This window comes from Colletotrichum paranaense (genome assembly GCF_030867605.1).
Source record: "Colletotrichum paranaense strain IMI 384185 chromosome Unknown Scaffold_3.1, whole genome shotgun sequence".
Lineage (NCBI taxonomy): Eukaryota > Fungi > Ascomycota > Sordariomycetes > Glomerellales > Glomerellaceae > Colletotrichum > Colletotrichum paranaense.
Window position 1 is genome coordinate 2,127,985 of NW_026848961.1, and position 15,270 is coordinate 2,143,254.

At 54.5% G+C, this 15,270-nt stretch overlaps 5 protein-coding genes across 5 annotated transcripts; 2 read left to right on the forward strand and 3 right to left on the reverse strand.

The window, feature by feature from the left end:
• Positions 1 to 292: 292 nt before the first annotated feature.
• On the reverse strand, positions 293 to 1,157 carry CPAR01_04270 (2,3-diketo-5-methylthio-1-phosphopentane phosphatase; the record flags this gene model as incomplete). The annotated part of the gene is made up of 2 exons (XM_060488551.1): positions 293 to 429; positions 521 to 1,157. The coding sequence occupies 2 exons, from the start codon at positions 1,155 to 1,157 to the stop codon at positions 293 to 295; spliced, it is 774 nt and encodes a 257-aa protein (XP_060352757.1).
• Positions 1,158 to 2,812: 1,655 nt separating this feature from the next.
• Positions 2,813 to 4,348, forward strand: CPAR01_04271 (She9/Mdm33 family protein; the record flags this gene model as incomplete). Its single annotated transcript, XM_060488552.1, has 1 exon — positions 2,813 to 4,348. The coding sequence occupies one exon, from the start codon at positions 2,813 to 2,815 to the stop codon at positions 4,346 to 4,348; it is 1,536 nt and encodes a 511-aa protein (XP_060352758.1).
• Positions 4,349 to 4,770: 422 nt separating this feature from the next.
• On the reverse strand, positions 4,771 to 8,740 carry CPAR01_04272 (calcium-independent protein kinase C; the record flags this gene model as incomplete). The annotated part of the gene is made up of 5 exons (XM_060488553.1): positions 4,771 to 4,855; positions 6,386 to 6,845; positions 6,904 to 7,884; positions 7,953 to 8,219; positions 8,278 to 8,740. The coding sequence occupies 5 exons, from the start codon at positions 8,738 to 8,740 to the stop codon at positions 4,771 to 4,773; spliced, it is 2,256 nt and encodes a 751-aa protein (XP_060352759.1).
• A 2,451-nt stretch (positions 8,741 to 11,191) lies between these two features.
• CPAR01_04273 (uncharacterized protein) lies at positions 11,192 to 11,620 on the forward strand (the record flags this gene model as incomplete). Its single annotated transcript, XM_060488554.1, has 1 exon — positions 11,192 to 11,620. One exon carries the CDS (start codon positions 11,192 to 11,194, stop codon positions 11,618 to 11,620), a length of 429 nt encoding a protein of 142 aa, XP_060352760.1.
• Positions 11,621 to 13,331: 1,711 nt separating this feature from the next.
• Positions 13,332 to 14,802, reverse strand: CPAR01_04274 (acyl-CoA dehydrogenase; the record flags this gene model as incomplete). The annotated part of the gene is made up of 3 exons (XM_060488555.1): positions 13,332 to 13,698; positions 13,771 to 14,631; positions 14,690 to 14,802. The coding sequence occupies 3 exons, from the start codon at positions 14,800 to 14,802 to the stop codon at positions 13,332 to 13,334; spliced, it is 1,341 nt and encodes a 446-aa protein (XP_060352761.1).
• Positions 14,803 to 15,270: the final 468 nt, after the last annotated feature.

A 15,270-nucleotide genomic window follows, 5' to 3' on the forward strand; every position in this document is an offset into this window, starting at 1 on the left:
GATGAGTAGGAGTATGAATTCAATCCGGATTGGGTATCTTTGATACATACTGGCATTGCGTCAACATCATAAAAGCTGTACATATGTAAAACATAATCAAACGCAATAGTGTGGCATTGCTCATTGTATATCCCGTAGACCCAGTCTATGTCTATATCTAGTATCAGAAAATGAAGATCCCTGTTCTCCCTTCCTTGCTTTATTGGTATCTATACCGCCTCTGTTCTCTTCCTTTCTAGAAATACCTCTCGTATTTCTGTATATGTCCCTCGTTCCGTGCTTCGTTCGTTATCTAGTGGATACGTCCCCGCGCGGCGTCCTTGACGCTGAGCTTGCCCTCAACAATCTGCTTAACCGTGGACAGGATATCGGAGAAGTCGTTAAAGGTGACAAAGGAGATGCCCTCCTTTTCGCAGTAGGCGACGAGATCTATCAATCCTGTCAGTGACGTCCCATGAAGAGCCGATGTCGCAATAAACAGAATGAACGATGGCGGGGGCGGGGTAAAAATGAGTCTCACCTTTATCGCGCTTGGCAAACAACAAATCCGTCTCGCGCGCAGCAGACAAATCAGAAACACCATCACCAGCATAAAACATGACGGGCCGCTCGGGCAGCGACGAGTACTTGCGCAGCTCAATCGACTTGTCGTGTCCATGGATGCTGTCGTCATGGTAGACAATCTGCCACCCTCCTTCCTCGTTGATACTGGCCTTGCCCTCGCGCGGCGCAACCTGGTTGCTCACAATCTGGATATGCCCATCGACTTCCTCCTCGCCGAGCCACTGCACGAGCAGCGCGCGGATAATAGGCCGCATGCCGCCGGAGATAATCACGACGGGGACGTTGTTGGCGCGGCACCAGGTGTAGAACTCCTTGAAGACGGGGTCGAGCTTGACGTTCTTCTTGAGGTACTCGATGCACTGGTCAAAGGGGAGCTTGACCGAGTCCATCATCTCCTGGAAGCTGTCGCGGAAGTGCTTCTTGCCCTCGAGGACGAGGACGTTGCCCGCGCGGCGGTTCTCGTAGCCGTAGCCTACGTTGTCTGTGAGGAAGTCGTTGGAGTCTTCGAGGGTGATTGTGCCGTCAAAGTCGGTGAAGAAGATGAAGTTTGGGTTCGTGGCCAGGGCCGGGGTTTCGCTGACGTGGGAGCCCATTTTGATGGTCTTGAATGTGTCGGTGTAGTAGACAAATGTCAAAGAGTGCGATTCCTGGAAGGATGGTGAGAATACAAGTGAATGCTTCTCAGTAGGGTGCGTGGGTGGGCGAGAAGTGTGTGTATGTGTGTGTGTTCCTGTCTTGGAGGGTTTGAGGAACTGGAAATTTGGATGGAGGGGGAGGGGTAAAACCAAAAGGCTCGGAGGGTTACCAACAATTTAGTTCAGTTTACAGATCCTTGCATGCGCGAGTACCTTACATGCAGATTGAGAAAAATCCATCAATGCTCAACGTGGAACAGCACGGTACATGTCCAGCCGGAGGCTTCGAATCGAGATACTCCGTGCCTCCTACTGCCTGTACCTATTGGCCTTTCTTACTACCAATATGGTCCATCCTTCGATCAAGCTGGAATACAGCGAGTAAGACTCTTCCCAAGTTCCCAACACTAGGTAATACTTTCCACTGTCTAGTAAACTTGTCCGAGTAAGAGGGAAAATCCACCATTAGTCCCGCTCCAGTGACGACATCCGCCCCTCTTATCCGACCGTCGCTTTGGCGGACCCTTGCAACGAGTCAGCGCGCGACCAATGGACCCTGGGAGCGCAGATTGCTTTGCAATGGTTGGCCTTACAGCGCATCTCTAACGGCCTCTGGCCGGGTAAACGTAGCAGTTGCTTCAGTGCGTTATAGGTAGGCGAGTGCTTGGTGGACTAGTCTCCAAGTCGAGGACCATTCTTAGCTGCGGGTAACGACACGTGCGTGTGGTGCAGAAAACTCAAGGATACTTTCAGAGTAAGGCATGATTTCTAGTCAATGAGCTAAATGGCAGATGAAGTCTAGTAAAAAAAGATTCAGAAAAAGCAATAGAAAGACCGGTCTTGTAGTCAAAGCTCGCCCAATCTCATCTCAATACTCTTCTTCATATTGCACTTCTATCTCGAGGCTTATCTACAAAGTACTAAACCAAACATGAAGCAACGAGCCTTCTTCGTAGAGACCGGCCAAGGTCATGTAAACGAGTTCTTCGACTAACACGTAGACTATCATGATGGTCAACTCGAACGATGTCGGATGAAAGGCTGATTCCAAGCCAATATGAAAAGCTACTCGTCATGAGTCTATTGCTAAACAGATCCTCAGTCAAAAGCAGTGCAAATCGGCTCGGTAGACATCCCGGGCCGTCAGTCTTCTTCGCCCTTCTACCGCCCCACTTTCGACACCTTCAACCCCGGCACCGGCCCGACGGGAGCCTCTACATCCTGAACGGCAGGCGGTGAAACATCTCCAAACTCTCCAATTGAACCTCTCCCGGCAGAACACCAGCGCCAGACCCGCCCGGTGCGCTCAACACGATGCCGAGTCCAGCCCCGAAAAAGCCCACTGGCTCCGCCCCAGAAGACCGCAGCTAACCACCTTGCCTTACCTTACTCCTCGTCCAAACTTTTGAACCTCTCTCCAAAATCCCTCCCGTCCTCCGTTCGCCGACCCGGCTTCCCCGTGCGTTCTGAACCACCCTCGGCCCATCCCCCAAACCCGCCAATTGGGCCGCTTTCTCTCCTGTCCTTTCTTTCACCGTCGAGGAAAGGAACAGAGAAGCTCGGCTTACTCTGTCCACCATCGTCGTATTCCGACAAACCTTCAACGGGAGAGGATGCACTCCATCGCCAGGCCGGCGTCGCGCCTAGTCCACGCCCGCCTCGGAACGGCAAACCTCTCACGATGGAGGGCCCTCGCGGCTCCGCCACCTCCGCGCCATAACCTCACATTGTCGTCGTCGTCGCCGCCCCCCTCTCGACGGTTCTACTCGGATCTGCCACCGATCTTCGCCCCCCCGCCGCCGAAGGAAGAGCCAAAGCAAGCTTCTCCGACCTCGACCTCCTCGACGACAAGCAGCGACCCGTCGACCCAGAGCTCGGATGCAGCCACTTCAAGCTCCTCCACAGCTCCCGACTCATCTTCGTCCTCGTCCTCGTCCTCGTCCTCGACACCAGACAATGACACCACCACGAGCTCCTCCTCCTCCTCCTCCTCCTCCTCGCCCAAACCCGACACCCCCAAAAACCAATCCCCCGACGACCCCCTCCCAGACACTGCAACAAAAATCTACACCGCCCTCCCCCCAGCCCTCTCCGAAAAACTCTCCCACCTAATGGACACAGCCCAAACCCGCCTCCTAACCGCCTCGACAACCCTAAACACCCTAACCGGCTACGCCCCCATCGAAGAAATCAAACGCCAAAACGCCCTCCTTGAAACCCGCCTCGCCCAGGCCCAAGACCTCGTCCGCACCGCCCGAACAACCTACAAAACCACAAACGCCAAACGCGCGACAACCCAGCGCGAAGTCACAACCCTCCTCGCGCGCAAGGAAATGTGGTCGCCCACCGACCTCGAACGCTTCACCCAGCTCTACCGCCAAGACCACTCCCTCGAACAAGAAGTCGCCGCCGCGTCCGAAGCCTTGACCGACGCAGAACACGCAGAGCAAGCTCTGGGCCAGCAGCTCAACGCGGGGATCTTGAAGCGTTACCACGAGGAACAGATCTGGTCCGACCGCATCCGGCGCGCGTCGACCTGGGGAACATGGGGCCTGATGGGCGTCAACGTGCTCCTCTTCATCGTCTTACAATTCGTCGCGGAGCCGTGGAAGCGCAGACGTCTGGTACGCGGCGTCGTCGAAGAAGAGAAAGCTGTGCTCGAGGGCGTGACGGCCGAGCTCGCGGGGCTCAAGGCCGCGTTGGCGCAGAGGGAGGCGTACGAGGATGCCGCCACTGCTGATGATGTAGCCGCGTACATGGCGTCCACAACGGCGGCGACGACAACACCCGTTGTGGCAGTAGAGGAAGAGACGCCACTGGCCGCGGCGGAACCCACATCAGCAGAGGAGGCGGAGGAGCTTCTGGCAACCAAGGTCGAGGAGCCGGCCGTCCATCACGAGATCGAGCGCGAGGTCGCGAGTGCGCTCGAGGTCTTGGAGACGCAGGTCCCCGAGGCGAAATCATGGCGCGAATCATGGCGCGAGCTCCTCGCCGACCCGGAGCTCCTAAAGGCGAAAATCGCCGATTTGTACAGCGAGCGCCGCATCGATCTCCGCATGCGCGATGCGTCCGTCTTGGTTCTCGAGGGCGCTGCCGCTGGGGCGACGTTCGCGGCAGCTCTGGCATTGCTGCTGGTGAGGAGGACATGAAGAGAGAAAGAACATCACATCACCACTAGAACGTGATTGTAAATACATCTGTACAATATGATACCATATAGAGAGAGCATGGGGGAAACATCCTCTTCGATATTGGCACAAAAAACAACCACATCGATCCTCAGGACACACGGGGCGAGCAATCTTGTCATCCGCTGAATGTTCCGTCTATTAAAGAAGCTGCGGCAGGGGTGGCGCAAAACCTCGCTGATATACCTCTAGTCACGGTTCCGCCGACTTGGCCCCTTTTTCCAATGTTCACTGGTGAACAGTCGGGGCCATACTACTTTTTGCTTCATATATCGTGTTCGCCCGTCACTTCGTTTTTTCCGCCTGCGGTTTATCGTCACAACCCCCGACGACGCGCAGCGTCTTCACGCAGCATCAACAAGCATCGCTCGTGCTGGACATGCCTATATGGCACACATAGAGCTGGCGCTTATCCACGCTGTACCTGCTCGGCATTCTCCCTCCTTCTCACCCTCATCGAAGACGTCACTGAAAGGATCCAGCAACATCCAGGGCTCATTTTCAATCTAGTTTCCATCATGACTCTAGTCAAAGTCGGCAGTGTAAGAGAAACCACGGAACTCTTCTTGCATGGCTTGCGACAAGACTATAGTCTGGTTAGCTGCTGATATATCCGTGATGACAACGAAGATATACATACCTGATTGGACAGGGGTCAGGACAGGTGTAACGCTTGTGAACTCAGAATCGAAGTTGCTGGTATCGGTCGCGCTCTTAATCTGCGGCATGAAAGGCGGCGCAACGCGCTTGTGGTAGATATCATCCCAGTTGATGTTCCTAAAGAACGGTTGGTTCATGATCTCCTGCGCGTCCGTGGGACCGCTTCCAAGACGCTGGTCGGGCTCTCTGGTCAGGAGCTTCTGAAGGATCGATACGGAGTCTCTGGGCATGTGGATGGGGTACAGAGGCTCGTCAGCAAGAATGGCATCGTAAATTTCGTCCTCGTCCTCTCCTCGGAAGGGTGATTGCTGGAGAAGCATCTGGTATATCAAGACACCAAATGCCCACCAATCAACGGCACGGCCGTACTTCTTGTCGAGTAAGATCTGGACCAACAGTCAGCGGGAGTCTTGTAAAGAAAGGTGAATCAATATACCTCGGGTGCCATAAACTCTGGAGTGCCGCAGAAGGTGCTAGTAGTCGAGCCGAACCACATGTCTTCCTTGCAAAGACCGTAATCAGCAATCTTGATGTGTCCGTCCAAGGTCAAAAGGATGTTGTCGAGCTTCAGATCACGGTAGATGACACCGTTCTCGTGGAAGTACTTGAGCGCCAAGCAAACCTCGGCGGCGTAGAATCTAGGATTTGGTCAGTCAATGTCTTGGCGAAAATGGACGAGGGGTTACGTACTGCGCTCGCTTAGTGCCAAACTGGCCTCGCTGAATGTGCAGCATGAGATCACCACCGCTAATGTACTCCATAACGAAGTACACACGGGTCTCAGTCTGGAAACATGCGTGAAGGTTGGTCAAGAATGGGTGCCTCTCCCGGTTGGCGATAAGGAATACTCTCTTCTCGGAGCGAATGCTCTCCACTTCGTCATTCTCAATGATGAACTCCTTCTTCAACACCTTGATAGCATAAAGCCTCTTGGATCGCTTCGTTTCCGCAAGCATGACCTTTCCGAAGTTACCCTTACCAAGCACAGCCAGGAAGTTGAAATGGTCGAGGCCGATACGTTGACCAGTTCCAGGATCGGTGGCGGAAGGCAACGGCTTACGTCCAGCGCCAGAGCTAGGAACACCCCCAGTTGATGCAATGGGTGAGATTTGAGGCGGCTCCTGCAGCTTAGGCGAGGAGACGGGCGATTGCTGGTACATTTGCTGTTGGGGAGGCTGCTGGTACTGCTGAGGGGGAGGCTGTTGCTGCTGCGGCGGCTGCTGCTGAACAGGTCGCTGCTGTTGTTGCTGTTGCGCAGGAGGATGTTGGCCGTATCCAGCTTGCTGGTTGACTTGCGCGTAGTCTGCCGGGTTGTACTTGGGTCCGCCGCTGTTGTACGAGTCTGGTTGCTCTGCCTGAGCCGGGTAACCAGGCCGTCCACCGTAACTTGAGTAGTCCTGAGACTGAGGCTTTTGCTGTGAAGCCATTGATCCGCTCATCGCCGCCGTCGCTGCCGCCGCCGCTGCCGTGCTTGAAGAAGTGCGATCAGGGTGCATTGGTCGCTGGCCAGGCGGAGACTGCTGCTGCTGCTGTTGGTACATCAACTTGGCAGCCTCAGTTGCCTCCGGTGACCCTCCAGCATACGGCTGGCCTCCACTATGAGGAGAGCCGATAGTGCTAGTTGGGCTTGTCGGCTTCTGCCGCAGTGTCCGATCGCTCAACGACGTGGAAGTCTTATTCTTGGAGATCATTCTAGTAGACTTGATACCCTCCAAGATCTGGTTCGCCACGGCCATTGACATTCCACAGAAGTCAGGAACAAGGTGTACGCATGCCGCGTGTGCTGTGAGGCCACATTCTATTCAAAAGTCAGCTTTGTCTTTAGTTTGCCCGTTTGGTACTTCTCGCAAACTTACCCGCACATTTCCTGCAGTTCTTCTTGCCGAAAGGCAAAATGTAACCGCAGTGGCAACACCAGTTGGCTGTCATGTTTGAGAAGGCCTGGAATCTGTGGGGGATGCGGTGATTGATCTTCTCTTCGTCCGGATCAGTTTCAGCGTTACTCTTACTGATACATTTGGTGACAACGCTAGAGTAACATTTAGTGTGGCAAGTGTACTTGCAGTCCTCGCACTGCATGCCTGTCGAATACTTGAGGAAGTCTCCGCAAAGAGCGCAGCGCATGATGTTGTAGAACTGGTGTTGGACAAACTTGTGTCCGTACATCTCGTGAACCTCCTCCTTGCGCTGACGAACAGCACCCACACGGCCGAGACCTTGCAAGTTGACGGGGCGGCGAGCGTTGTTTTGCTTGAGGAATCCCAAGGATAGTTGAATCTGACCAGCAGGCTCGAGGTTGAACCAGCCGTCGATGGGCTGCTGAGCGATCGGAGGGTTCGCCATGGGAGGCTGTCCTTGTTGACCTTGTTGTCCTCCAACGCCAGGAGAGGGGGGAGGACCACCCATTGACTGCTGCTGCTGTTGAGGGTTCATTGGGAATTGCGCCGGCGGAGCACCCATACGGTCGGCCGACACCCACCCAGAGCTGTTGATCTCTGCTTCGATCCTCTTTCTTCTCATTTCCTCGGCGATGTCGGAGATTCTGACCCAGAGCATGGCAATAGGAATGGCATGCTCGCCAGGCTTATCATACACTGTAAGTTCGATTTCGTTCGCCTTGTCGACTTCAAGAGTATGGTATTCGGCTTCCCACTTGTCGGTTCTGGTCACTCTCGTGCGGGCGACGACGTTGTCTTCGACCTTGACGGCGATGAAAGTCTCGGGTCCTCGGCTAAAGCGACTCATGGATGCGTGATCAACGTCCTTGATTTGTCCGACACGAATGGTGAGCTGGCCAGAGAGGGGCTTGCGGAGATTAGGCATATTGATAGAGTCATCTAGGAAGTGTTAGCAGGAGCAGTCCGACAAGATAACTTTCCGCGAGCATAAAAGCTCCAAAACGTACCATCCTGGGCATCAGATGTATCCATGTCGATGTGCAACTCCTCGTAGCGCTTCATAGCCTGCTTCAACAAAAGAATTTTCTGCTTGCTCTCAACTCTTCTAGCGGCAGCATCAGCCTTGCTCTTGCGATCTCCTTCCATGCCGTATAGCTGAACCATCTTCTCGATTCCCTTGAGATACTGCTCCTCCACGTTGAGCTTGAACTGAATCTGCGACAGCATGAGCTGAATACGAGGGCCGAGATAGGGGGTATCATATTTGATAAGATCTGCAGCGGATAATCAGCAACTCAAGTTCGTTGAAAAGGTTTCGGGGGTAATGCGCACCAAGCTTGGTGAAGTTGGGGCGCGGCTTAGGGATGGAGGAAGAGGGGCCTGGATTGGCATAAGGATGGCGGGGAGGCATCAGGTCGGCGTGGCCGCCAATCTGGCTGTACTGGACATTGCCGCCCGACGTTGCGCTCCCGGCACCATAACCGCCACGCTCTGCCCAGGCATTCGCATCCTTGGGGGGAGGGGCGGGCGCATCCTCAACGTCGCCGCTCAGAGGTCTACCGTCACCGGAGGGGGATCCCATGGACATGTTGTCCATACCCCGACGCAGCTGTGCCTCGCGAAGCTTCTCTTCGAAGAATTGCAGGTTTCGACGACCATCGCGCATCTGGGAATCGAGTCGTGATCGCACGGCCTCGTTGTTTGTCTGGGCTCTCATAGCATTGGCGGCGTTGAGGAGAGCCTTTTCGCGCTCAATCTTTTTGAGGATATTTTGGATGGCATCTTCGTCGTTCATTGTGACGGTGGGGTTGCGCGACTCCACGCGCGGGAACTATGTGTTGTGTTGATGTTGATATTTTTTTGGTTGGAGGGGAAAAGAATGAGCTTTGAAGCTACTTGAGATTTCAAGAAGAGCCCTAGTTGAGGGACTGATGCGTTCAGGTGTAGTGTACGCAGATTCTCTCGCCCGCTCTGTTGTGGTCACCGCAATATCGCGCAGGTGGTGGGCGAGGCAGTGGGTGCGAGGTATGGTATTGATAGGATACGACGCGAGGAGAGAGAGGGTGAGGGTGATCGAGAGCGAGGTAGGTAGGTAAGAGATGGGTACGAGGTTCAGTAGCGAAGTATGCGTATGGATGAATACCGGAGATTCGGCGCCGGAGGGGCTCGGGGTAGGTTGGCACAGCGGGAGGATCGGTCTGTCGGAACTGTCACGACAGAAGATCGGTGGGTGCAGCCAGCCCTCGAGTCGTGAGGTGGTGTTGTTTTTTCGCAGGTTGGGCTGTTGGTGAAGGATGTCGTCAGTGGGTTTTGGAGCAGGACGGGACGCAAAGACGGGGGGTTTCTCGGGAGGGGTCGCTCTCTCTTTCTCTCGCGGCCGCCAGTGCGCAGGCGGGCAGAGTGGAGGTGGGTGAGGGAGGACGAGGAGACGGTGGGCAGCGGGAGAGGACGGGGTACCGGAAAAGATGTATTTTTTGTGTGTCGTCAGGTCGAAAAGATACTTGCAATACAAAGTATTCCTCGACCTTCACTTCAAGTCCTGAATCCCCGAGCTGCGGCCTGCCTTTGGGCTGCCCGCTCTGAGTGCACGGGAATTGGGAGATACCTACTGCTACCTAAGGTAGGTAAGGTACCTTACCTGATGTATTGGGTACGTACCTCTTTTGGAGGTGAGGGAGGGGGACGACCTCAGCGAGTCCTGCCTTGCCTGAGGTGCTTCCTGCCGTGATGGAGGGGTGTTACGAAAGCACCCGGCACGGACGAGGCAACTCTGTAACTCGATGTGAAGATGGCAGGCGAGCTAAAAACAAGGTACATTCAGACGATTATTTCAATCAAGGCACCTTACTTTGCCTGCCCTCATATTCCCATCATTTACCACTCGTGCCACTGCAGTCCCACAGGCCCGAGGGTCAGTAGCTAAGGCCAAAAGATCATCAAAGATATCCGCAATGTTATTTCGACCATCCTCGGGGGGATCCATCGGCGTCTCATCATCCCCATTTCCTCTGATGCCCAACAACACTCGTTGCGGGTGCGCTTACCAGGTTTGTCCCTCTCCCATGCGGGTATCCATGCCCAGTATCCGTAAGGTAAGGCCAGCGCGGATACCTGCCTACACTGCTACAGCCTACCTGCAACTGCATACCTATGTACCTAGAGGCTAGAATCAGGGCCAGCTGCTCTAGGATGGCACAAGTTTGATGTCGTATTCCAGGCGATAATGAAAAGGCCGCACTGGCTGGCGAGCTTACTCGCAACTTGCAAAGCAGGGAAGATGGGCGCATAGGGCAGTAAAGCTCAGCTGGACTGTTCCGTTTCTTCCACACCGGTCGCCTTCTATTCGTCCCATCTCAGGCATCTCGGTGTCACCAGCCAAATAGTTGGCAGGCAATGAAACAATTCAACAACTTGTGGCGGCGCCCTGATGATTCACAGAGGGGAAGACAAAAACTCGCAGAGCAAGCGACCTGCAAAAAGTCCTGGATCGGACGTGGGGCTCCAAGGCTTTCCTAGGACTTTTTTCCTAGGTACCGTACGGTTTCACCGTGGTGAAGATTCATTTCTGCTCTGCGCCAATCATTTTGCTTTCCCGGGTTCAGACTCGCTCTTGTCACTTTAAGCTGATGATACAATGGACAATGTACCTTTGTACACCCACTCTCAGATGTATCCACACAGTACCTCTCTCTCATCACATATACACTTCACCACACTCTTGTCTGTCTCTCCAGACGAACTCCAATGAGCCCAGTTTCTCGCCGATGGGCCATACATCAAGGAGACGCAACGTCATGATCACTTATACACATTGCCTGGCAGTGTTGATAAGGTTCTACCGCCCAGCTGAAGCACTAATCTTGCTTTATGGAGGCACGGATACTGTATGGCATTGTATAAAGCGGACGGTACCTGTACCACCATCTCCAAGTCTCGGGGAGTTTATCGGCCCAGTTTTCCCAACACGGCCCATCCTCGCAGTCGCCGGGCTTGCAGCAGCTGCATCATCGCCCGATCCCCCATCACGACCACCACGCACAAATCACACTTCACACACGCGCTGCCCGTCACCTTGCCATGATCTGATGATGCAGCCCTAGGTCTCCCGTCTTCCGTCTCTACGTCTAGCCCTGCTCTAGTCTGTTTTATTCACTTTTCGTACAGTAAGTACAATGGGACGCATGATCCCAGGTTCACGCTGACTACGCAGGATTCATCCAAGTTGCTTCTAAAAGCAGATAATCCCATGAACGATACCGAGCACATGCCAATGTTTCCATATTCACCATTCTACCTTTCAGTATACACCAGAGATGCCCGTCATGCTCTTCTCCACCACCAGCAAACGTCTCAAGCATCTGACAGATTCCTCAATACAAGAGGCCTCCTCGCCAACGCCATCGCCACAGAGCTCTATACACCACCGCCCACCTCGCGATTTGGGGGTTTTTTACCACCGGCCGACTTAGCCTCCCGGCTGACACCTCTGCCGGAGAGGTCTCGCCAAAATGCCCCTCCCGCCACCACACAGCTGCCGGCCGGCCTTTCCGGCCCAACGCCGCGCCACACCGACGGCCAAGTCCTCAGCCCTCTACTCCAGGCACTAACACCACAAATCTTCCCCCAGATTCCACACACACGCACACACACCATCTCTCACCCACACCTCCGATGAACTTCGATAAATAATCAAACACGCGGGTCCCCTTTTTTCTGAATACGAACTGACAACAGTTGACCTACCTCTTCCGGACGAGGAAAATGTGGATAGCTAGCCCATCAACCCCGAATCCGGGTCACCGCCTGTTACTTCCTCAAAAGTCACCTCCCATCCTATCGTTCTCGTCCCAATCATAATCAAGATCAACGGAAATTTCAAACCACGGCTCAGCATGTCATCTGTAACGCTTACCTGAAACGAACTTACCAACCAAGCAGCTCACTCACTGCCAACCACTACACGCGGCTCAGTTGAACCAAGCACACTGGAGCACGTTGAGCCGCCAAATGCATACTCAAGAGGTTAATGCCAGCCATGGAAACACAGGTGACAACAACCACTATGACTTATCCGAGGGGGTGGGAGAACACGTAATTCCAACCCGCCAACTTCGAGGGCTTGACGTCGCGGAACCGTTTCGACCCACCCTCGCTCCGCGGCCGCCGTCCAAGGTGGCCCCCTTCCCCCAACCCACCCGGTCCGCGCAATGCCAGAGAAACCTACCGAGCGAGGAGGTGGGATATTGTAATTCGTTACTGTATCCGTATCTCTATCCCGACCTCGGATCAGTAATGGCTTGGAAAGTTGCGGCTCAAGCCGATCAACTTTCTCTCGCTCATGCCTCTCATCGTCGCTATTCAGATCATCGAGATGCGACGAAGCCAATCATGACCGCTCGGACATGTCATCGCGTAGTGGTTTGGGTATTTTTCGTAAATGCCTTCCTCGAATCACATTCCAGTCAGATTCCCCTTGGTCTGTGTATTGTTAATTGGCGTCTGTGTTCTGGTCTGAAGTTTGATGCGAAGCGTGTAAGGTGCTGTTGAGCCCATGCAGGACAACGCGGCACTTACACATTGGACGCCTAAAATGGGATGAATGAAATATGTCAACGTCAACGACTCCTAGCTTCCACAAAAGGTCGGCGATTCATTTCATCTAGCGATTTGGTTTGAACTTCATGAAATGACTCCTGCCAAAGGAATTGCCTAGAGTCGGTTCCGCATCGATTTGGAGTATGAAGTACGAGGTATGAAATGCAGACTATAAAATTCATAGTCGCCTAGACTTTGCACACTGGAGTTCTTATGTGAAGAGTAGGTCCCTAGGATGACATCATGCCAGCTTGCATCTTCGTTGGTAGGAATTTGCAACTCGGTCTGCCAGACGCTACCCAATATAGGCCCTACTTCACCAGCCTGGAGCAGAAGCCCTTGGCAGACTAGTATTTTGCCGAACGTGACTCAAGTTACTTCCACTTGACAATGCCCTCTGGCCATTGTCATGATTAGGCCACAGATACCAACCATCAATAGCACTGGTCGACTCAGAGCACCTGTCGAAAATCCCCCTCAATGTTGACGCCATGAAGTAATTAAGGCGGCTCAAAGTCCTACGAAGCGGGTAGAGGCATCGCGGTATGCCAAGACTCGAATCACGCAGGCGGCGCATCTTCGCAATGAGGCCCTGGGGACTTTTCACATGAGGTTTCATATAGCATCTAACGAATCATCATTCGCGAGGCAATGCGCCCCAACACCGAATCGTGTCGCTTTTACTAACAAAAGACGCCATCTAGTAACCTACACGACTCCCAAGGAAAAAGCTTTGCAACTTTGATACCTTCTTTCTTCGCCATTCTCTCAAAACGCGTCTACCGCCCTCTTTATGCAGTATACTCCTTCTGCAACAGCTTGGCGATAGTGTTGAGCTGGATATTGCTCGTGCCCTCGTAGATGGCGCCAATCTTGCTGTCGCGCCAAAACTTCTCGGCGGGGCCGTCGCGGACGAAACCCATGCCGCCCATCCACTCGATGGCGAGACCGCTGACGCGGCCGGCGACCTGGCTGGCGTACAGCTTGGCCATGGCGGCGTCCATGACAAAGTTCTCGCCCGCCTCCTTCTTGCGCGCCGCGTTGTAGACCAGCGCGCGGGCGGCGGCGATCTCGGTGTAGGACTGCGCGATCTGGTGCTGCATGCCCTGGAACTCGCCGACGAGCTGGCCGAACTGCTTGCGGTCGTTCCAGACGTATCTTGAAAAGGGGGTTAGTCTGAAATTTTACAAAGAGAGAGGAATAACCCAAGGGGGGGGAGGGGGGTCTTACCTGACGGCGTTCTCCCAGGAACCGAGAGCGAGACCAGTCATCTGAGCCGCGATACCGATACGACCCTCGTTCAGGAGACCAATGGCGTACTTGTAACCGGCGCCCTCCTCGCCGAGGAGGTTCTCCTTGGGGATCTCGACGTCGTCAAAGTTGATGACGCACGTGCTGCTGGCCTTTATACCCAGCTTCTTCTCCTTCTTAGCGATAGAGAACCCCTTGGCATCCTTCTCGACAATGAACGCCGTGATGCCCTTGTACCCCTTGGACGGGTCCAGGTTGGCAAACACGATGAAGAAGTCGGCCTCCTTGGAGTTGGTAATCCACATCTTGGAACCGCTAATCTTGTATCCGCTCTCCGTCTTGGTCGCCTTGGTCGCCAGCGCAAAAGCATCAGAACCACTAACAGGCTCGCTCAGACAGAAGCTGCCGACGGTGCTGGTGGCGAGCTTGGGCAGAAAGCGCTTCTTGAGCTGGCTGCTGCCCCACTTGATGATGGCCGTGTTGACGAGGGTGTTGTGCACGTCGACGAGGACGCTGACGCTGGGGTCGACGCGCGCGAGCTCCTCGATGCCGATGATGGCGCTCGTGAAGTTCATGCCCGCGCCGCCGTACTCCTCGGGGATCTCGACGCCCATGAGCCCCTGCTCGAACAGCTGCTCCACGATGGCCGGGTCCATGTTCTCCGCCTCGTCCATCTCGCGCACCTTGGGCGCGATCACGTCGTTGGCGAACTTGCTCACTGCCTCCTGCATCGCGGCCTCGACCTCGGAGAGGTGGGTGATGGGCGTCGGGGGGATGTCGGCGATGTCAAAGTGGTCGGCATTACGGCGGCGCTGGGTGGTGGAAAGGGGTCTTGTGGTCCTGGAAGGGGAATGTTTTAGTATCATGGCTAGAGTCTGCGGAAAGACTGAGTACTTACTGCTGGAGTGGCGAGAGCGCTCTGCCCGGTGTGCAAGTCCTCACCCTCGCAAGGGCAGCAACACCACGGCTTCCTCTCAAAGCAGGGCGAACGGCCCTAGAAATCGACGACATGGTATACGATGTGATGTGTATATAGTCTCGAGATCACTCAGGCAAGTCGGCAACAGCAAAAAGAAAACAGGGTAAGAAGAACTCCGGAGGTGCGGGAAGATCTGGGGATCGTGGGAACTCCTCGGCTACTTATGGTCTCGCTCGGCCGTGCGGTGAGCTAGCTAAGAGAGAGAAGGCAAACGCCCGGACGGAAACGGTCAATTGGCGTTGAACGGTTTCCCGAAATAAAGGGTGAGACGATAAGATGAGATTAATCGTAGACAGGAGAGCAAGTCAGGAGTATTGTGTAGGTAGAGTAGAGTAGGCCACACAAAATAAGTCAAACATGCGGTGCGCCCTAGACCGTGAACCTCAAAGCCATTCGGAGCCACGGTACCTGGCGGCTGGCGAACAGACACAGCGCCCGCTTCAGCCGAGGATATCCATCCCGCAGCGGGGGGGACACTGGGGGGCCAACACTGTCCCAGA